Raw genomic sequence first — 24,093 nt, 5'->3', positions numbered from 1 at the left:
TCAAAGAAACATTCATGATAGAGAGTGGACCATGTTGTTGATAAATAATATTTAGTGTAAATTACAGAATGCAAGCTAATAGTGTAGATGTGGACCAATGATAAGAATTGACATTGAAACTTCAACAAGAATCCTTGTACACTATTAGATACATCATCATGTTGCATAGTTGGATATTGTGCATTCATTGAACCTTAGACATTTATAACTTGCATCATGTGCACCTCAAAAAACACAACACAAGTTAGATAAGAAGGATCCACTTTAGATGTAAGCCATGCTGAATGATATTTCAAACATAATAGAGGAAATATGTTGCTTGTATTGAAAATTCACTAGAATAACTCTTATTTCATCTCAAAGATTTTTGCCATTTTCTCTCTTATTCCTTTATGTTTGTGTAATATCTAGTGTTAAGTGTAACATGTCCAATTTTGGATTTTGTGTAAATTGTGCATGTAGATTTTTGTGATGGGTAACTAAACATAAGACCACTCCCATGATAGTGAGTTCTCCTTGGCTAGAATATATCTCTAAAAAATGATTGTCTTCCTTATGAGACCACCTCGTTGGTTTGGTGTTAATTTTAATTATTTTTGTCTAGTAAGAAATCCCTAGCTTTAAATGTAAAAACATTTTCAAAATCTCTTTAAGCTATGATTAGGATTAGGACGGGTTTCAAAGATCTCTAAATATTTTATTGTTATATTATGTTTCTTTATCTTTTAAGATATTTTATGTGAAAATGCAACTATATTGATGAAATCTTAAGACACATTCTAGATCATTAGGTGCAAATGTCTTTATATATGGTCTATAGGATAAGGATTCACATAGTTGTTGTTTTTGGATTCGATTGTCAATGAGTTTTTTTCTCCATCATCATTTTGGATCACACTCCATGATCCATCATCAATATGTTAGGTAGCTTGATCCATCATCATAAGGATTTGCATGTTTTTTTGCATTTTTTTGTAAATATTGGACTTTGTCACCAATTGTTGAAGGCATTGGTCATTCTATGATATCTTGTGAGCTTGGAAGTTGTTCTAAAAGGATCATAAGATAACATTATTTATAGTTTAAAAATTGATCTTTATCTTTAAGATAGAACTTTATAGTTTCTAAATTATAATCTGCCTTACAAAAGGTTATTAATTAAGAATACCTTCGTTAACTTAGTTCCACTTATATTTAATGATCTCAAATCTCATCTCTTGACATTAACATATCATAAACAATCCTAAATATCAATTAGCTAACCTTCCATTGACAAATCACTCCATACAAACCAACCCATTAATTGATCAAACCCTAAAATACATGGAGACATCAATTTCATTTCAATCGTGACTTAGGTTTTAAAATTTTAAATTCACATAAAACCCTAGAACGCCCAATAGCAGCCCGCTCGATGAAACGACCAGGTGCCTTCCCATCACTTTCAAACAATTATTTTTAATAAAAAAATACGCATTCTATTGTACATGTTTTACCCGTATTAATATGGCTTAACCTCGTTCAAAGCATTATTCCCTCGGACGTAAAAAAATTCATATTAACCAGAGGGGAATCGAACTCGTGCCAAAAAAATTCAAAAGCATTGTTTGGGTTTGTGCGAACAGACGAGAAATGGCTCTCTGTAGAGCTCTGTCACGGAGCAAATGCATCTTTCAGCAGAATGTAAGGCATTTTGCTCCCACTTGGCCTACGCGTCTAAATCACAACACTGCTAGTGAGGAGATTTCTTCCTCGTCCAATTCAGCCCGCCCGTTGGCAGATATTCTACAGATTTTGAGCCGTAGAATCCCCGAGGAATATATAAGCACCAGAGTAGATAATGGTCATTCCATAAGATACGTTCCATGGTATGTTTAGCGTACTCGCTTGTGCACTTCCATTGTATAGATGTTTTTTCCTTGGAAATTTTGGGTAATGTTCTATAAAGCTTTTGATAAAACGAAAAGTTTAAACATCTCGCCTTCTTGTTCTTTATTTGAGCTTTTGAATACCCAAATAAATTTTTTTGGGTGGGCTGTTTAGTTTCAGCTGTAGTGTGGACGAAAAATCGACAACATCCTTATTGTTTTTTTTTTCTTTATTTTCAGAGAAGAATCCGTAAGTCCGACTTCCAAAGGATTGAAACTTGGTTAGACCATAATAGTTACAACCATATTCTTAAGAGTGGTAAACTTAGTTGGCCCATAATAATTACACCACAACCTATCCGTCCTAGTTGGCGTTCAAGTGTATCTCATACCTGCTCCAAGAAACCTTGCAGAATAGGTCACTCTAAAATATATCAACAATTGTTACACTACAACCTCGCCCCATGGCTTATGGGCAAGTTTACTCCACAGTCATTACACAGCAACCTGGCCTCATAGATCACACTCAAATTTGTAACATAGTCATCACACCTCCAACTCGTTCCATATAGGCCATGCCCAAATTTAAAACATGATTGTTACACCACAGCTCGCCACACAGGTCATATGTTTACCTGATTGTTAATCTCATGACAAAGATTGCACCCAAATTTACAACGTAAATGTTATCACAACCTAATAAGATAGGTAATGTTAAATTTACCCTGTAATCTTTGCGCCAAAGCATCAGCACATAGGCCGTGTATGAAGTTTTGAACTTTCCCACAATCGTTATACTTTAACCTTGCCACATAGGTTATTCCCAAATTTAGCCCATAGTTATTATACCACAACGTTGCCGCATATTCTGGGAAATATAAGTTGCATGATCAGCCTTGGACAATATTTTTAGCCGTTAGTTTAGTTTCTTGAGCTGTTCCCTGCTTAACGGTTTATTTTCCATTTGACTCTACATAAAAGAAAATGAAAATAGATGGAGCATTTTAGTACTGCACACTATTTACATGTAGGTTGTTTTTGAGGTAACAGCCAAGCAAGGGACCATTTTGGTGTAGGAGACCCTTTTTGGAAGTCCACAGTGGTATTCCTTCCTTTTACTCCATTTTTTCAATTTTCCTATTCACGGGTTTTGAGCTCTTGAGCAAGTTCCAGGCTTAAAAAAATCGTTGCTAATGCAAGAAAAAAAAATGTGTTTATTTTGGAAGCACTGTGGGGGTGTACGGCATGGATAGGTTGAATAGCATCTGTTGGCATTGATAGCGCTATCAACCCTTTTGAAATAGAGGACGACTTCACATTCACCTCTACTTAACAACCGTGCCTGTGCATATTAAGCTGATCGATGTTACTCATTCTTCTCTAAGTTTCAAGATAGGGAATTTGCTTTTTAAAGATAGGATATGATGTTGTTCATGTTTTTTTTATCCAGGATACACAATAATTGTAGTTTATACAATTATCACAATGTTGAGGAACCTTCAATGTTTAGAGGGAATTCGGTTGACTAGTCAAGGAAACCGAAATATATATATTTCAATCTATCTATTTATCTACATATTTGTATATCTATCTATTTTTATATACATACATGTAGATATGCTGACTATTATTATCCATTACTATAATTATGCGTTGAATGTGCTTAAGCATTCTGGTCAATCTGTTGTATGATCTTCAAGGGACCAAATTGGACCAGCATTAATTTCTGTCCTTCCCAACATAGAAGGGTATCTATTCAGTAATTAATATGAACTCTTTGGGCTTGTTTGAACCTCCAGTGCAACACAATAAGTAGAGTAGCTGTAACTTTTCCAGCAGATGTGCAGGACTCTCGTGAAACAACCCTAGCAATTTTCACACAAAATCTGAAGTAATCTAATCAAAGCACTCAGAATAGGATGTGAAAAACAGATACAGAAATATCTTGTTATGATCCCTTTTTTTGTTCTTGTATTGGAATTAGGAATGCACATAGAAATGGAGGAACTACAAATTCAATTACACACTGGGTGTACCCAGCATACATGATGGACCTCTTGACCTTCCAGAAATCTGCTTAATGCTGGCAGATCACCAGCAACTACCCACATCCTGCTCTCGCTACTGCTGCTGCTGTGTAATGATCATGAGTGCCGAAGGTTTTTCTCTCCAGAACTTGCTGTAAAGTGTGATCTGCACCTACCAGTTCCTCTCAGGCACCAATGGTTGAAGCTGCATCATTTTCAGAAAAAGGTTTTTGGTTTTTGATTTAAAAAGATACTCTCTAGTCATTCTGAGCGCTACCTATACCCTCAGCCCAAGTAATCCACAAGCTGCAGGAATTAATTTCACATTCATTGCTAGCTAACTGACAATCATTTCCCAATATTTCAGGAAGACAACTGACTGTATGATTCCCCATTTAACTTAAGGTAACTACTGGAGCATACAGCCAAAGGGAGAAATAACTGCAGCTCCCCCTTATATAAGGAAACAACCAACGACCAGTTGACTAAACCATACTCTAACTTAAAGATTAACTAATTCTAACAGTAAATAAGGATCCAGTCAACACCAAATTCATGTCACATATCAACAGCTCGGTGTTTGCTGGTAAAAAACGAGAGATTACAATTCTTCCCTCTCTGAATTTGCTTGTCCTCAAAGAAGACAATGCCAAGTGATTGAGGATATCAACAGACTCCCAAATGCCATCTTCCCATGACAAAACCTTTCCATTGTACCAGAACTTAAGTCCAAACACGGTTTCACAGCTATTTCTCTCAAGTACCAAGTATCTGTTTCAGCAGTAGTAACAACTTCCCTTTATCATCTAATGGTGGAAGCTCAGCTGAAGGTGTGATATGTCGACCCACTGCCTTCTTCAAATAGGACACATGAAAGACGTGGATTCGATTGGTGGAAGGGGAGAGCCCCAACTCATAAGCCACCTCACCCACATGTTGTACAATTTGGTAGGGTTTGTAGAAATGGCGTTTTAACTTCTCAGCGCTACATCTTTCTAAAATAGACTACCTATAGTGCTGTAATTGGAGAAAAAACATGTCTCCCACTTCAAAATACCTCTCAGTGCAATGCCTATCAGCATAAATCTTTTGCTGATTTTGTGCATGCTGGAGCTGATTGTGTAAACCTCTAAAAACTTGTCTGCTCTGCTCAACAAAATCTCTTGCTGTGGGAACTTGGGTATCAAGAATTGTCAGCTCTTCAAAAGTTGGTGCGTCATATCCATACAATGCCATGAAAGGGGACATTTTGATGAACATGTGGTAGGTAGTATTGTAGCAATACTCTCCTAGGTATAACCAACACACCCAAGCTGATTGATAGCTGGTCACAAAACTTCATAAGTACCCTTCAACCCATTTGTTCACTATTTCTATTTGCCCATCTATATCTCTATTACTGAGCACAGTATAGGGTAAACTATGCATTCAAAAGCCCTCCCTGAAAAAAAGGTTTGCTACTTGTGGGGCTTTGAATTCATTAGGAATGGAGAAGAGAGGCAAAAACTTCGCCAATTGATCAGCAACTATGTAGATGCAATTCTTTCCTCCTAAATGAGGCAAGCCTATGATGAATTCTATTTATATGGATTCACATTTCTACTTAGGAATGGACAGCTGCTAAAGTAGACTTGCAGTGCATGCGGTTTTGTGTTCCATTTTTTTGGCAAGCTCCACACTCCTGTACATATTGCAATACCTCCTCTTTTAAGCCCTTCCAAATGTGTTTACTTCAAACTTGTTTATATGTTTTGAAAAATTCTGTGTAACTAGCAAGTGAAGGATCATGAAATATTGCGATGGTTTTTTGTTTCAGCTTGGATCCTAGCACTACAAAAATTCTCCCCTTATACAAAATAATATCATTCTTCATTTGGTATCTCTCATCCTTGTCTAAGGTAGCTCCTCAACCCTATAGCTAGTGGATCCTTGGTGTACTCAACCAACAACTTTTCCTTTAATCAGATTTTACTGAAAAAATGGCTGATAGTTCAAGTCTCTGGGTGAGTGCATTTGCTACTTTATTGTCCTTTTCCTTGACATTTTAATGTCAAAATCATATACTTGTGATTCGTTCACCCATTTTTATTTCTTGTCATTGGGGTCACATTGCAATAAGAGAAACCTCAAGCTGTTGTGGACCATACGAACTACAAAATGTTCACAAACTAGATATTGTCTGAATTTAGCCAATGCATGAATAATCACTAAAATCTCCTTGTCATATCTAGTGAAATTATGCTCAATCTCTATTAAGTTCCGACTTTCAAATGATGTGGGTTGTCCTTTTTGCATAAGAAACACCCCTGGACAGCTTTATGAACTGAAAGAGGCATGAAAAGCCTAGCAACTATATCATGATTTATCCAAAAGATTAGTTGGTTGTGCATTGGCACTTCCTTGAAGTATGTCAAAGCAGTGGACATTCCTCTATGTTCCGAGTCCAACAAACAGTACTATTTGTTGGAGTATCAGCCTGTTGTCCACTTGGTTAGGTCCTTATGGGTGTAACTGCTTGATGGTATAAGTTTTGCCGTGGACTTGAAAGTTGTTGAACTATTGAGGAATGACACCTCCTTCTTGTCTAATAAGCTCAAAAATACCTTCAATTCAATTCAACACATTTTAGTAAAGTTTCTGAGTAAACCTAGTTTATTCCTCCTGTTTGGAGAGGCAATCATAAATGACTTTGTGGCTGTCCTCCACAGCTTGAAGATTATGCAGGAGAGGACCAGAGAACTGGGTGGTTTTGTTCTGCTGAGCAGTTTGGAGTAGCCCATGTAAGTAGTTGTTGATATTAGTAAAGGCAATACGAGTAGAAAACTCCTTAATTTCGGAATGGTTAGGTGGAGTAGCATCATTTTCATTTTAAGATTGAAATCAGTTTGTTGTTCAGAGATCTTGTTTGCAGCAGGTAAACTAAGGAGAGGGTGATTCTCAGGCTTGAAAGGGATGGGTTGGAAGAGAGTGGATGTGTACTCATTTGAAATGGAAGTAGGCATAGTGAGAGCTAGGGAAGAGATGGGTGTAAAAGTTGATATGTTCTTAGGTCTAGTAATACAATTCAGTGTAAAAGTTGATATGTTCTTAGGTCTAATAATAAAGTTCAGCACCACTTGAGACCTTATCAGGTATTTTAGACTTTGTTGGCAAACTGGATTGCAAAGGAACAACAGGGGGAATAAAAAGAGATTTACGTTCTGTAATAGAAATATCCATTTAATGAGCATGAAATTCATGTTTTTTTGGCTAGGCAAACAGGGTAATCATCCACTTTTATCTCATATCCAAGATGATAGTAATAGAATCATGGCCAAAAACATCCTTATTGCTAGTGGCTGCTTTTGTAACCCTTTTATTTTTCCGCTTCTTTTGGTAAGCATTAAACTCAAAGGCTTGCAAGAGCAGCAAGAAATACTAGTATTTATGAATCTTTCTAAGATCCTAAGGCTCCTTCTAAGAGACTTAATGGGCTTTGATCTTTCTGTCCCTATGCATGGATTCAAATCAAAATGTCCTTAGAAATTTTTAGAAATGAGTGCAAAGTACCTAAGTTAAATGCTTCCCCGGGCTAAAATCTAGCACATGACGAATAATTGGACTTAGTCTTAATTGACTCTGCTCATATGCTGACATCAGAGAAGGAATACTTTATAAATCCAAGCCTTCATTCCTATTTGAAAGATGAGAAGATCATGGCATGAGCCATCAAATTGAACCCTAACATTCCATTGTAAAAACAGTCAAAGAGCTTAGAATATTGTCAATTGAGAGTTTTAAAAATGGGGACGCCTAGGGGTGAGCGCCCAACCTAGGGAGTTATAAGGTGATTTTATTAATAAATTAAATGGGAAGCAAAAAGTGGCGTCCAACTTGGGAGATATAAGGGTTTCAATAAATTATTAAAATAAAATGGTTTCCTCTCCATTTGGGCGTGGGTGTGGGCGTGGGCATGGGAATTAGGGAGGCATAAGGAGTTTTAATGCATTAAAAAATAAAATGATTTTTCCTCCATTTTGGGTGTGAGATTTAGGGCTGGAGGTGGCACCCTATTTCAGGGATATTGAAGCTTTGATCATTCATTTAGGTTATTCATGTTTTGGAGTTTTTGGCTGCAGTAAGGTTACCAGGAGATGAGGGGTACTTGGAGACGGGTATTGGTACTGATACGACAAATTTTCAAAAATAGGAGACAAGGGGTACTTGAAGACGACAATTTTTAAAAAATATAATTTAATAATTTTTAGAAAATATCATAACATAGAAAATTTGAAAACAAGAACAGTGGCAAAGTTTAAGTTTAACAAAATAATATTAACTTCAAAACTCAAATGTCAAATGTGTTAAAGAGTTCAAAACTCACTACATATTTCATATCAGATTATCATTACACATTGAAATCCAAAAATATTGATAGTTTGCTGCTGATACATGAACAAAAAACAAAAATCAGAAATCTATCATCTACTCTGCTATGTTTGCATCATCCATATCAAGGTCCTCAGCTAGGATGGTCTCCAAATACTCATCACTCCCTATTTCAGGTTCCTCTGATGGTAGTAGAACTGGGGGCAATTCATTAAGGCCATTTGGTTCAATCGCTTCATCCCCCATGGCAGCAACTTCTCTATCAGGTGCAATTTGCTCCCATTTTGCTGAAGACCCTCCATGTACCCAGGATCAACACGAGAGAGAAGACGTAGTGAGCTATGAATGTAGACCAAGTTCTTTGCTTTCTTTGACCCTAATCAATTCCTCTTTTGTGAATGAATAAAACCATAAGTACTCCAATTCTTATCACAAGATGAAGAGCTAGGTACTTGTGAGAGCAATCTGATTGCAAATGATTGCAATTCAAGGGTTTCACCTCCATGGTTCCACCTCCACGCTAAAGGATCTTTCTTTGCCCGCATATCATATAAAACTTCCACTGAAGAAAAATTATCTTGTTCACATGAAAACTTATTCCATTGACTCCTTATAACTAAGGCATCCTTACCTTGACCATAAATCTTTTTTATTGCAGCCCAAAATCCCTTCATTATCTCTGTATCCTCATGTGGAGTCCTCTTATTGGTCTCTTCTGTATTATGCCATTTAGGATTTAAGGCATGGGCAACACAATGAAGGGCTGTGTTTAGTTTGTTCCATTTTCCATGCAACATTTCTTCTATCAAAGGATATAAAGAAGAATCCTTTGCATCAGTTATTTTCTTGACTCTTTTACACATGGAATCTATTTCTTCATAAACTTCCCCCAAACATGGCTTGTTTGAGTCTGTAAATTTAATCACCTCACATATGGGCCTAATAAAATCCACAACAAATCTCACATCTGCCCAAAAAGTGTCATCAAGGACCAAATCTGTTACTTCAACTGCAGTATCTGATGTAGATTGCCTCCAAGCTGCTGATGCATCACTAACAACCATGGAACACAAAGCTCCTTTGACTTAACAAAGGCGGTCAAGAAGAATAAAATAGGAAGCAAATTGTGTATCAGCTGTTTTGACTCTTTGAGAAGTTCCACCTTGGCAAACATACGATAAATGGCTTGTGTGGTGATGGTTACATATGAACATCTGTATTTTTCTGCCCTTTTCTATGAGTTTTGAAAGCCACTGGAACTTGCCAATATCTTTGAGTGCATTGTTCAATGAATGCACAGAACATGGTGTCCAAAATATATGCTTGCACCTTTTTTGCACCATCATACCTATTGCTTTACAAATTGGAGAAACATTGGTAACAAATTGGACTACATGTGATGCCCCCTCCTCCTCAATGCTGTCACATAGTTGGTTATGAAGAAAATCTGCATTCTTTTCTTGCCCTGAATAGTCTATTGCCTTCAAAAAATAATATCTTTCGTGCATTGCAACTCATGGTTATGACAGCAGATTGGAATCGGTAAGCCGAGTTCAAGACAGAGCAGGGGAGGGTGAAGGATATAGTGAAGAGTGATGTGTTTTGGAGTGATGCAAAATACATAGTCTCCATCATTGCTCTAGTTTTCTAGATCATTAGATATGGGGATGGGGATGCACCTAACCTTGGAGAGGTGAATGAGTGCATCGATTCCATGCTTAATTAGATGAGGGCTGCAATGTGAGTGAAGGATCCCACTTTAGCATGCTACAATGAGCACATTCGGCCAATCATTCAACGAAGATGGGACAAGCTCAACACTCCCTTGCATATGGCTTCTTATGCATTGAATCCTAAGTGGTACAAGACTTGGCCTGGTAGAGTTATAGTGATTCAGGATGATGAGGTGAAGGTAGGATTCTTTAGGCGCATTGATAAGATGTATGATCTTAATAATGTCGGGATGATTTGCACTGAGTGGACAAATTTCCCACTCTTGGGGTTTATTTTGTGTAATGTCCCTATTAAAATAATGTAATGTTTCTAATGTTCATCTAGTCATTTTTAGTTAGGTTAGGTACTTTCTATTTTTTGCTTAGTTCACGATTGTTTCGTTTAGAAACATCGTCTTGTACTTTTCTTGAGGAGACTTTGTCTCCATTGTTTAATACAACATTGAATATTGTAATATGGTATCAGAGCAGGTCGATGGGGTTTTATAGGATTTGGTAGATTTTTTAAAAATTTGTAAGCCTTTACCTGGAATTTATTTCCAATTTTTTTTTAATCAATTTTCAATGAAAAAAAAATCGGCGAAGGTTAGCAAGTTTGTTGGGCGTGCTAGGGTTTGTATGTATGGATTTGGGCGAACAATGCTTATTTTTCCTTCCATCGCGACATTTCCTGTTTGTTTTGGATTTTTGGTGGGTTTCGTGTAGGATTTTTCTCGAGTTTTCGTGCTTGCAACAATTTGACGCAAATTTGTGTTCGGGCGTGCGATTTTCGCGACTTTCTCAACGCGACAACAAGAAATTTATTTTTCCGTGTGTTCCTGTGTTTTGTGGCGGCACCGACTAGGGTTTTGATCAACCCGTGCCCTTTTGTCTGCGCAATCTGGTTTTTGTGGATGATTTTTGGCAGTTTTTTAATTCTTGAAATCACTATTTTTTTCGGTTTCTACGATTTTTTGGTTTTTTTCCAGTGATGCAGTGGGGGTCGTTTTTCAGTGGTTTTTCTATTGGTTTTTGCTCTCGAAAGGTTTTCTTGTGCACATGAAGGTTTTCAATGGCAACATAATGTGTTCTCTCGGTGCAATTTTTCCGGCGGCTATTCTGCGCTTTTGGGGCATGTGTTTTGTCTTTTGACTTGTGTTTTTCTTTGCTACCTGCACGATCTTTTTGTGATTTTGGCGTCTTCTCGATTTTTTGGGCGCCATTTGTTGGAATCGTTAAAAAAATTCAGGGAGGGTTTTATAATTTTTGTACATAAAAAATTATTGTGGGTTTTGTGCGATGTTTTTGCCTCAAAAATCGTTTTGTAAAAGGGTTTTATTGTTTTTTCCTCAAATATGAAGTTTTGTATTCTAATATGTGCTTCAGATTTATGGTTTTTTGTCTGTGGGTTTTGATCGATTTTTCACCTCAAAAATTGTCTGGTCATTTGTAATTCATGATGTTCGCGTGGGATTTTGGGTTTTGCATGATTTTGTCCTAAAAAATCATGGGTGTTCTTGTTTTAGGGTTTTATCGTTTTTTTCCAAAAAACGATGCTTTGTAATTTTCAGTTTCTGGGTTTGGCGATTTTTTCCTCAAAAATCGTGGCTTCTTGCAATTTGTTTTGGGGTGTCGTGCTCATTTGCAAAATTTTGTGGCCGTTTTTCTAAAGCAGTGGAGGGTTTGTCGATTTTTCCTCAAAATCGTGGTTTTGGTTTATGTGGTTGTTCTTGGTGTCTCTGTCATTCCAGTAATCTTCCAGTAATCTTCACTGATGCATCGCAAATGACATTCCATCGGGTTCTTCCAGAGAGTGTAATTTGTTCCATCAAATCTCAGACTATCCTTCTTAAAAGCAAAGGTTGCCATCTTGGATCTCCTCAAGCGGTCAAGCTTCCTTAGGAGGATCTAGCTCTAATACCAATTGTTGGCAACAATGCAACAAACTGAGAAGGGGAGGGGGTGAATCAGTTTTCTCACAAACCTTACACAACTCAAACTTAAATTCAGATCTGATAATTAACAATGAAAGCATAAACCATCACCACATCAATAACACACATGACACCAAGATTTTTGACGTGGAAAACTCGGTTAAGGGAAAAACCACGGTGGGAACCTACCCACAATGAGATAATACCTTGTTAGGAGTAAATGAAATATTACAATGGAGAATGCACATGCATTCAAGCACATTGCCTAGAGCTCATTGCTCAAATCACAAAACAAGAAGGGCTACAACCCTGAGGAAGACTCATTGTCTTACAAATACATTCGGATTACATCTGGAGGATCATGAACTGATAAAATCGCATCTTCTCATGCCTGGTTACAGTTCTGGTTACGCATAGTCTGATCTGCTTTGCCACACTTCCGAAAGATCAAAACACTTGCACGCACACTTATTCGATCTCACACTCGCAGATACTACGTAGATACATCTCTCATATGAATATTACACATATTTATACAAATCATCAACCTATATTTCAAGGTTGGCTCAACCCTTTACACAAATTACAAAGCATATAATCTCACACGCTACAACAATACATGCGGACCAAAACAATGTCGGCTAAGACATAGTTTGGACCTAAATCAACACTGCAACCAAGAAACACCTCCAAGAATTACGCCTCGAACATCCGCTACACGCTACAATCATCATGAATGTCGCATAACACAAAGAACACCACCAGATCAAGAAAATGATCAATAACACGCACAACGATCAATGCGGACCATCAACATGGATAGAACACGATTTAAAAACATCCACAAGCAACATGAATTACCACAACAACAACCACAACATCATCGCTTACTAGAATCTTCATCATCATTATACAGAACATCAAGAATACACATTGAACTGACTGTCAATCTGAAGGATTCACTTGCGGATCTCCAAATCACGAACCATCTGAATGAAGGACACATAAGAATGTCCCAAACACTCTACCAAATCCGCAAACCAAGATGTTGCAATTTCAGAGCAATGCGGAGCAGAAACCAAAACACTGAACAATACTGAATAACGAAAAACCAAATTCAACACCGGACCTCATAGCTCGATCAAATTATCATGTGAACCTCTAAAACTTTAGCAGAATCAACTAGAGATACTTATCTCAAAACCCATTAAACCGCAACAGCTCATGTGCAACACATTGACGAAACCAACTCATTAAACCTCTAAAACTTTAGCAGAATCAACTAGAGATACTTATTTTAAAACCCATTAAACCTCATTAGCTCATTTACAACACATTTGTAAATGTTATTCAATTTTCTATTCAAGATACAAGTTATATTCAAGGTTTATTTTTCTTTCAAGTATATGTTATTTCTTAATGTAATAAATCTGATTATTGTCTGGTATGTTGCAGATGAGAAGGAGCATTTATAAATTTCGATGTTCTTCTCATAATCATTGATCGATATATATATGCCAATCAAGAAGATCAAGCAGTACCTTGACCAGTCATGTCTATTAGACATGACCGATCAAGATATTACTTGATCGTGCCCCTTCAAATCATAATTGCGTTTAATTGATGTCAACCAGTGTGTATGTATTTAACAAACAAAACCGATACTAATTGGTATTTTATGCATTACGATAATCAATCAATGTTAATCGGTATTTTGGGCATGGGTTACGAACCCTGTGTTAATCGGAATTTATTGGCGAGTTTATATATGTATAGATCGAAGAATACGATCACAGCAAGATCGTATACAAGTGAATATCTACGTAGACTTGAGTTATCAAGCATATAATTATTAGTATAAGATGAAATCTGAACATAACATATCGGAGAGTAATTATAATAATCATCGAACAAGGAATGATAATTGAAGTCTTATCTAGTCTATCGATGAGATAGATGATTGAATGAGAGACTTCATTTATCTCTCATTCAATCATTTATCTTACCGAGGCTATCATGTATCAACACTCCCTCTTAGCTAGGGAAGATAAATAAAAGACAACATATCTAGCATCACATTTTTCATGATGGTCGGTATTCCTTACGTAATCTTACTCTCTAGAGGATCATATCACCTAAGCATGTGACATGAAGTATTATGAATCATTTGATACAAGAAATTACATCACCTAAACACGTGATATGAAGTATCGCCTAAACGTGTGATACAAATGTTCATCACATCAACTTGTGATGACAAGATATCACCTAAGCACGTGATATCAATATTGCCTAAACACGCAATACTTTAGAAATAAGTACATTAGAATAGTTAAATTCTCAACTTATCCAAGTTGTGGTAAGTGCACGAACATTTTATCCAAATGTTTTACCACAACACAATCATGGCACATCCATGGCGTACCAAAGATCCAACATGATAACTGGTTTGAGCATCATAAGATCGTCACCTTATAATGTCTACATACAAGTATTCATTATCTGAGAGATCGTCACCTCCTAGACATGAATAGAGGGGGTTAAACCCATAAAAGTCCTAACATGACAAAGAGGTTTACACATAAAACATCTTAATAAGTATATCAGTACAAAGCAAATTAAATTTCAATCATACCAAGACCTTTTCTGAAGTGCTCAACTTTCATTCTTGAAAGTGGTTTGGTAAGAATATCTGCTGTCTGCTCTCCTGTACAAATGTATTCCAACTGGATCACATTCCTATCTACCATGTCTCGTACATAATGATATGGAATCTCAATATGTTTGGATTTGTCATGGAACACCGGATTTACTGAAAGTTTTATGCAACTCTGGTTGTCACAATGGATAACAATAGGTTTCATTGTTTCACTGAATAATCCTACAAGCAACTTCCTGAGCCATACTGCTTCTCGGGCAGCCATGGACGCTGCAATGTATCCGGCCTCAGTGGAACTTTGTGCTACTGAAGACTGCTTTTTGCTGATCCAAGATATCATGGCTGAACCTAAATTGAAACAACATCCTGAGGTGCTTTTCTTGTTAGTCACACTTCCAGCCCAATCTGAATCTATGAATTTGTGTAGATCTAGATCAACTCTCTCATATTTGAGACCAAGATTTAGAGTACCTTGTAGATATCTCATAATGTGTTTTACTGCTATCAGGTGTATCTCCTTTGGCTCACATAGTAACTGACTCAAAGCATTAACTGCATAGCATATATCTGCTCTTGTATTTACCAGATACATCAGAGACCCAATCATTTACCTGTAGTGAGTAGGATCAGTGGGTTGGGACTTTGCTGCTGCTTCCTTAAGTTTTTGAAGATTTGTTTCCATTGGAGAGGTCATGGGTCTGCAGTTTATCATTCCAAATCTCTTCAAAATGTCCAAGGTATACTTTCCTTGGTTTAGTATAATGCTATTAGAATTTTGCCATACTTCCAAGCTTAGGAAGTAATGAAGGAGTCCCAAGTCCTTCATGTCAAATTCTTTAGAAAGATCTTTCTTGCATTGATCTATAAGGTGATCTTCTCTTGTGATTAATAAATCATCAACATATAAAATCAATATTAGCATATCACCTTTGTTTTGCTTATAGTAGAGATTAGGATCTGCATCTTGGAGAAGCCTAGTTTTGAGAGATAAGTATCAATTCTTTCATACTAGGCCTTGGGAGCTTGTTTAAGCCCATAGAGAGCTTTCTTGAGTCTACACACATGAGACTCTGCATCATGAATCTCAAACCCTTTAGGTTGCTCTAGGTATACTTCTTTTGAGATCTCACCATTAAGGAATGCTGTCTTAACATCCATCTGATGAACTTTCCATCCCTTTGATGCTGCAATGTCTAAGACTGTTCTTACTGAGGTATATCTGGCTACAGGTGCAAAGGTTTCTTCATAGTCAATTCCTTCCTTTTGTGAGAACCCTCTGGCTACAAATCTAGCCTTGTGTTTCTCAATGCTGCCATCTGCAGTGTGTTTGATTTTGAAGAGCCATTTGGAGGTGACAACAGATTTCCTAGCTGGCCTAGGAACAATCTCCCAAACATCATTTTTCATAATGGATTGGTATTCCTCAGACATGGCATTCTTCCATACTTGATGTTTAAGTGCATCTGATACATTAGTAGGTTCTTCTTTTGAGAGGTCATTCATGAGAGCAACGTAGTTGGTGAGTTTGTTAGGTCTTTTGCTTTCTCTGAAGGTTCTTGAAGGAGCAACATACTTCTGAGCTTCTTCTACAGTTTTGGTGGCCCATAGTGGTCTTTTCTTGAAATTTTCTCTAGGTGGGTTTTGAGTTTCACCTACATTTTCCTCAAGACTCTCCCTCTGAAGCTCATGAGCAGGGTCTTCCTCTATGCTAGGGGTAGGGATATAGACTTCAGGTTCAATTGAGCTTGGGGCTCTTTTGAAGGCTAAGTCTTCTTCAAAGATTACATCCCTACTCATTTCAATATTCCTTTGACCAGGTATATAGATTCTGTAGGCCTTGGAGGTGTCACTATATCCTAGAAGTATTCCCCTTTTTTTCCAGAAGGCTCTAATTTTAATCTTTTCTCCTTAGGTACATGAATATAGACAGGACACCCAAATATTCTAAGGTGGCTGATATCTGGTTTTGTTTTAGTAAAGACTTCCTCAGGGGTTTTAGCTTCAAGATGGGAGTGAGGACATCTATTTTGTATGTATACAACAATGCTTGTTGCTTCTGCCCAAAGATTGGTATTTAGATTCTGATCAAGAATCAATGCTTTGGCAGCTTCTACAATTGTCCTATTTTTCCTCTCAGCTACCCCATTTTGTTGAGGATTATAAGGTATAGTAAGCTCCCTCTTAATTCCAGTATTTTTACAAAAATCTTTAAACAAATTTGAGGTGTATTCCCCCCCATTGTCAATTCTTAAGGTTTTAATTTTATTTCCCGAGTAGTTTTCTGTTAGTTATTTAAATTATTTAAACCTATTAAGGATCTCTTCTGATTCTTTACATTTCAGAAAGTAGATCCAAGGTTTTCTAGAATAGTCATCAACAAATATTACATAATACAAAAATCCTCCTAAAGAAGGTACGGACATAGGTCCACATACATCAGAATGAACTAACTCTAAAACCTTGCTTGTTTTTCTAGTACTATTTTGAAAAACACCCTTAGTATTTTTACCTAGGGCACATCCCTTGCATGCCCCTGAATGATATTGCTCTAACTTAGGTATACCTATGACAAGGTTTCCCATTGATGATAAAGCTCTAAAATTTAGGTGACCTAGTCTTCTATGCCAAACTTCATTAGCATCTGTAGCTTCATGAATTAGGGCTAGGTTGGGTTTTGTGCATAGCTCATACAAGTAGCCTTGTCTTTGACCAATGGTTTTAGCTTTTTTGATAGATGAATTCTTTGGCCAAGCCAACACTCTATTGTCTATGAAGGTTACTCTGTACCCATTATCCTCTAGTGCTGATATGGAGACTAGGTTTCTCTTGATGCCTGGGACATATAGTACTCCTTTAAGTTGCAATAATACCCCTGACTTTAGTTTGATGGTGCAGGTTCCAACTCCTTTGACTGGATGTGTGGAGTCATCTCTGATAGTCACTTCCTCATCATTCTCCTCTATCATGGAGTCTAGCACTTCTCTAAACCTTGTAATGTGTCTGGATGAGCCACTGTCGATTACCCAGGAGTTAACCTTGTTTGATGCTTGGTTTGTAAGTGCTGAGTAGAGTACATACTTCTCGAAGTCATCTTCCCCTTTAGATTTTCCTGCTTTGGCAAATGTGGCTTGTTGTTTGGCTCTTTTTGGACATTTGGCAACACAGTGTCCGAAGTTGTCACATCTGTAACATTGAATCTGTGAAAGATCCTTCTTGAAGGTGTTCTTGCCATGACGACCTTTCCTCTTCCTAAATTGTTTCTGCTTGCTTTTCTTGTTGGAGTTTGTATTTAGGACTTGAAGATCTTCATCTATATTCTTTTGTTTGATCCCTTTCTAATCTAACCTTGATTCTTCTTGGAGACAATCTGCCTTTAGCCTTTCAAACTTTGGAAATTGATCCCTTGCACTGATGCCTTGGATGAATGTTTCCCATATACTAGGCAACCCATCTAAAGCAATGAGTTTTAATTCTTTGCTTTGGATCTCATATCCAAGAGTTGCTAGCTCATCCCTTAGGGTTGATATCCTCATGAAGTAGGCATCGACTGACTCCCCTTTGATTATAGCTATATGATTTATTTCTCTCTTTAAAGCCAAGGTTCTACTAACATTGGATATCTCAAATGCATCTTTAAGTGCTTTGAACATGTTGTAGGCTGTTTCATGTTTCCTTATGATGGGCATGATGTTATTTCTCACCCCATCAACTATGAATTTGATGGCCTTTTCATTTCCCTCTATCCAAGTTGTTTTATCAGGTTCAGTCTCAGGTTCTGTAGTTTCAGTTTTTACAAATGATTCGACTTTATTTTCTCTTAGAATCATCTGAATTCTGAACTTCCATGCTGAGAAGTCGTCACCTCCTCCGAGTCTATCTTCGAATCTGATAGTGCTAGGCATTAGGAGAAATGTGAAGTTGAGTATATGCTTATCTTGAATTTTCCACAAAATTGAATAGCCTCAGGTTCGATTTAACTATAGCTCTGATACCATGTAAATGTTATTCAATTTTCTATTCAAGATGCAAGTTATATTCAAGGTTTATTTTTCTTTCAAGTATATGTTATTTCTTAATATAATAAATCTGATTATTGTCTGGTATGTTGCAAATGAGAAGGAGCATATATAAATTTCGATGTTCTTCTCATAATCATCGATCGATATATATTTGCCGATCAAGAAGATCAAGCAATACCTTGACCGGTCGTGTCTATTAGACATCATGTCTATTAGACATGACCGATCAAGATATTACTTGATCGCGCCCCTTCAAATCATAATTGCGTTTGACCGATGTCAACCGGTGTGTATGTATTTAACCTAGGTGTTGACCCTTGTCGTGTTCTATTGTTTTTTTGAGTGATTTGAATTGACATCCCTCCCATTAGTTTGGTTGGGTCTAAGAGTATTGATTGTGTTATACATCTTTTGTAGGGTTTGGAGAAGTAATTGAGTTGTCTTCTCGCTTTGTTCCTTCGTCATGACCCCAGTTATAACATATTAATCATCAAATAAATTCAAAAAATTGTCTTACTTCATAAGACTTCACAATTTTTTGTAATCTAATCAAGCCAAGGCAAATAGAAAGAAAATATTGACTCTATCTTATCGATTCAATTCAACCTGGATGCTTATGATAATATATAGCAAATGACTAGTATGGAACAGCGATGATAAGTTTAAGAGCAGCTTTGTATAAAGATTAAGAAAGTTTAATAACCACTAAGGCAGTGGTCTATAATGTCAAAGAATATCAATATGCAGCAACCTTATTAACACCTTGATACTTGGCAAACATCATCCATGAATCGAGTGACTTGCAATTAGAAGGTAGCGGTTTAATCAGTAAGGAAGTGTGATTTGTCTAACGAAGCTCTTTATGGTCCGTGATTAGTATTTACCAACGAAATGCACTGATCAGACATGTTAACAGCAAAGACAATATAAATAGAATTTGTTCATATTAAACAACTAGCAAATGCAGCGATTAGAAAAGAAGATTAGTTTGTTTAGACATTGGGTATATTGAGATTATGATAGAAGTGAGAATTCATAAATAATGAAGACGCGGTTTATATCTAAAAGGGTGCAACTCTAATAAGATTCTCACGTGGTGCAACGAGACTTTGAAACAGTGATTAATAATATATGACTACAGCGATTTGGCTAGAACAAAGCAAACAGATTAGTAAGAGAAACAAATGATGGGCACTATTAAAAGGTGCGATTAGTAAATAACAATGTGCAAACAAAATAACAAAGGATGCAACGTTTCTAAAAGGTTCTTTTCATAGAAACATAAGGATATAAATTGAGATATAGAATAGGAGTAAGGGGGTGTGTGGGATGGGAATAAGAAGAGAACAAAACATACACACTAGATCGATCAGAAATAGGAATCTGAATAAAAGAATAATAATCAGCATACAATCCCTGTGCATTATATGAGTGTTTGGGTCTGATGCATAATGCATAGGCCATGGTTTTACCGATTTGCTATTTTGCCATCCATAGAGGAATGGATGTAATCAACATATTATTGTTAATATATATATTTATATATTTCTATCATTATGTTTACATATGTGTATAATCAATAATAATGAAGATTCCTTGAAAAGCCTCATCCAATTTGAATGTTCCATTTTGGGTAGACGTGGTAAGTACGAAGGATTGCAAGCAGCTAGGAAGCCATGCTGGTAGATACACCCCAAGTGGGGCTGGGAGGCGAGAATGGAGGTTGTTATTCCGTGCTTCTGGGTTGGGTGAAACGGCTCAAGGCGCCTTGTATGGTCTCTCAACTGGTGCTCCCTAATGATGATGACCTGGCTGGATAGAACTTCAAAGTGAATTCCATATGTACATCTTGGATGTTACAATAGTAATTCTGAATTCTATTTATCTTGTGATACTAACCTGGTTGCAGGCCCTACATCGGCATACTGAGATAACAATTCCCATTTCCAAGCATTATTCAAACCCTAATTGAAGAATTTTAGGGCAGATTAGGTCAAGTCTGTGTAGGGGAAATTAGGAATGGCATCAGATAATGATCCTGCCATCCTGCAGGGTAAAGATGAATCACTGAATCATTCTAGTGAATGAGAAGAAGGAATCTAATAATACATGTATTCACGTGTATGCTCCGTGTTTGCATGTATCCATGTGTATGCTATGTTTTTGGATCATATTGGTAGATGACTCAGTTTGAGAAATTTAAAAATCGACATTGCTTGAGGACAAGCAATCTGAGGAAGGGCAGACTGTCTTTACCTCAGCTATAACATATTAATCATCAAATAAATTCAGAAAATGCTCTTAGTTCGTAAGATTTCACAATTTTCTGTAATCTAATCAAAGCCAGGGCAAATAGAAAGAAAGTTCTGACTCTATCATATCTATCCAATTCAACCCCGATGCTTATGATAATATATAGCAAATGATTAGTATGGAACAGCGATGATAAGTTTAAGAGCAGCTTTATATAAAGATTAAGAAACTTTAATAACCACTAAGGCAGTGGTCTATAATGTCAAAGAACATCGATATGCAGCAACCTTATTAACACCCTGATGCTTGGCAAACTTCATCCATGAATCGAGTGACTTGCTATTAGAAGGTGGTAGTTTAATTAGTAAGCAAGTGCGATTTGTCTAAAGAAACTCTTCATAGTCAGTGATTAGTATTTACCAACAAAATTTACCGATCGGACATCTTAACAACAAAGGCAATATAAATAGAATTTCGTCATGTTAAACAAGTAACAAATGCAGCGATCAGAAAAGAAGATTAGTTTGTTTAGACATTGGGTATATTGAGATTATGATAGAAGTGAGAAACCATAAACAATGAAGAAGCAGTTTATATCTAAAAGGGTGCAATTCTAATAAGATTCTCAAGTGGTGAAGCAAGACTTTGAAACAGTGATTTGGCTAGAACAACGCAAATAGATTAGTAAGAGAAACAACCGATGGGCACTATGAAAAGGTGCAATTAGTAAATAACAATGTGCAAACAAAATAGCAAAGGATGCAAACTTTCTGAAAGGTATCTTTTAATAGAAACATAAGGATATAAATTGAGATAGAGAATAGGAGTAAGGAGGTGTGCGGGAGGGGAATAAGAGGAGAACAAATCAGATATACACACCAGATCGATCAGAAAAAGGAATCTGAATAAAAGAGTAATATAAAGCATACAGTCCTTATGCATTATATGAGTGTTTGGATCTGATGCATGATGAATGGACCATGATACTACTAATTTGCTATTTTGCCATCCATATAGGAATGGATGCAATTAACATATTATTACTAATATATATATTTATATATTTCTATCATTATTATATATATTTGTATAATTAATAATAATGAAGATTCCTTTAAAAGCTTCATCCAATCTGCCATTCCATTTTGGAGGGGAGACATGTTACATACGAAAGATTGCAAGCAGCTAGGAAGCCACACTGGTGAGACACCCCAAGTGGGGCTGGGAGGCGAGAATGGAGGTTGTCACTTCATGCTCCTGGGCTGAGTGGAACAGCTCAAGGTGCCTTGTATGGTCTCCCAACTGGTGCTCCCTAATAATGATGAGCTGGTTGGATAGAACTTCAAAGGGAATTCCATATGTACATCTTGGATGTTAAATAGTAAATCTCAATTCTATTTATCTTGTGATACTAACCTGGTTGAAGGTCCTACATCAGGATACTGAGATAACAATCTCCATTTCCAAGCATTATTCAAACCTTAATCAAAGAATTTTAGTGCAGATTAGGTTAAGTCTGAGTAGGGGACATTACAAATGGTATTAGGGCATGATCATGCCATCCTTAAGGGAGAAGATGAATCAATGGATCATTCTAGTCAATGATAAGGAATCTAATAATACGTGTATTCATGTGTATGCTCTGTAACGCCCCACTTAGGAACCCCAAAGGACAACAACTAACCAAACAACTAAACATAGCAATAGTTTTTTTTTAGACAAATTACATAACATTTCTAACTCATCATGAATTAAATATAACATTTGCACATGCAAAAGATAATATTTCTCCTAACTAGTCCTCATGCTGGTTCCCTAATGTTGCTACCTAAGCAACACTCTACACAACATCTAAGCATCTAGAACCATAAAGTGATAACATGACATTACATAAAACATAAACGTAAATGTCTATTGCTAGGTTCATTTTATACACCAACCGAAGTTTCCTATGATAACCTTCACATAAACATAATGGTACATTGCATCACATAAAGGTGGTCGATATCAATATCACACCACTAAACTCTAATCTAAAATTACATTCTTTCAATCACTACACTACACAATACATTATATTACATCAATCTCCCTAAGGGATTGTTCAATTTACAATGTTGATGAAATAGATACAATGATACAACAACAATGATAATAGATTAAAAAGCATCTTCTAATACATCATTGAATCGTTTGCAACAAGAATTGGGAGAAAACTAGAAACAAGACAAAGAATCCGTCCAACGCACGAACATGTCCACCGGTCCCCAATGGAGGTAGGCAACAACCTCCCAGCCATGTAGAACCCTTAGGCCCATCCCACTGTGCTCGAGAGATAGACATGAGGCCCCGCATACAACACAAACAAACTAGGCTGACAACCAACATTCAAGGAGACACAAAGATACACAAGGACAATCAGGACTAAACTCAAGTTTTCACCAGAGGATACCAACACCACCACTAGGATAGGGTTCTAGGACACAGTTTGGGAAGAGTGTCATCACATAGCCTCAACATGGGCTATCCTTGTAACCCTCTCCAGACCTTGGCCCCCATTTGATGCCTCATGTGGAACCAATCAACCCTTTCATGAAGACAAGGGAGTTCGATATTGCTAGATCAACATCGCTTGGACGTCTAGGCCTTCTCGCTTCCGTCCTTAGTCTATACTAGCACTAAGGCCATGGGTGAGGCAACACAATTATCTTGATTAATGTTTTACCCCAGTTTATTTAGTTAGGTTATCACTTGTTAAGGAAACTCACAATGGATTATCTTGGCTAGCCACTTTAGGCCCTCAGCCTCCATTGAGAGCCACTCCCCCTAAGTTGCATCTAGACACCACTAACCTAAGGTCTCATTTCCAAGAAGGATAGGCATTATCAAAGTAAATCTTTCACATGAAATCATATATGAATCCAGATTGAAAAATGAATTAGAATCACAATTACAAGCCTTCCTAACCTACCAGTCAGATACATCACCTAAAGTACTCCAAATGCAGGACAACTGATCATACATACAACCAAGCATTTAAGAAACATACACCAGAGTAAAAGGACTCAAATAGGTCTTATTGACCCCCAAAATACAGACACGACAGAGAAAAAACCATTGACAAGCCTATGGAAACCACCTAGGACCCTACGGACCTCAACCAGGACCAAATTGGACAAAAATTGTGAAACCACGCATCCACTTCATGAAGCTGCATATTCATCATCTTGTTGGGGATATGCATCATATTGTT

The 24,093-nt window shown here is 36.9% G+C and overlaps 1 protein-coding gene across 1 annotated transcript in view; it reads left to right on the top strand.

Moving 5' to 3' along the window:
* Window positions 1-1,345: 1,345 nt before the first annotated feature.
* The window catches only part of LOC131050360 (DNA repair RAD52-like protein 1, mitochondrial), a 105,657-nt gene continuing 82,909 nt past the window's right edge, over window positions 1,346-24,093 (top strand). The window contains exon 1 of the mRNA XM_057984522.2: window positions 1,346-1,868. Within this exon, the coding sequence (XP_057840505.2) occupies window positions 1,633-1,868 (236 nt within the window). The 5' untranslated portion in view covers window positions 1,346-1,632. The remainder of the gene's footprint in view (window positions 1,869-24,093) is intronic.

This window comes from Cryptomeria japonica, chromosome 5 (assembly GCF_030272615.1).
Source record: "Cryptomeria japonica chromosome 5, Sugi_1.0, whole genome shotgun sequence".
NCBI classification, from domain to species: Eukaryota; Viridiplantae; Streptophyta; class Pinopsida; order Cupressales; family Cupressaceae; genus Cryptomeria; species Cryptomeria japonica.
Note: the sequence above shows the minus strand (reverse complement) of the source record. Positions and strands in the feature narration are given on the sequence as shown.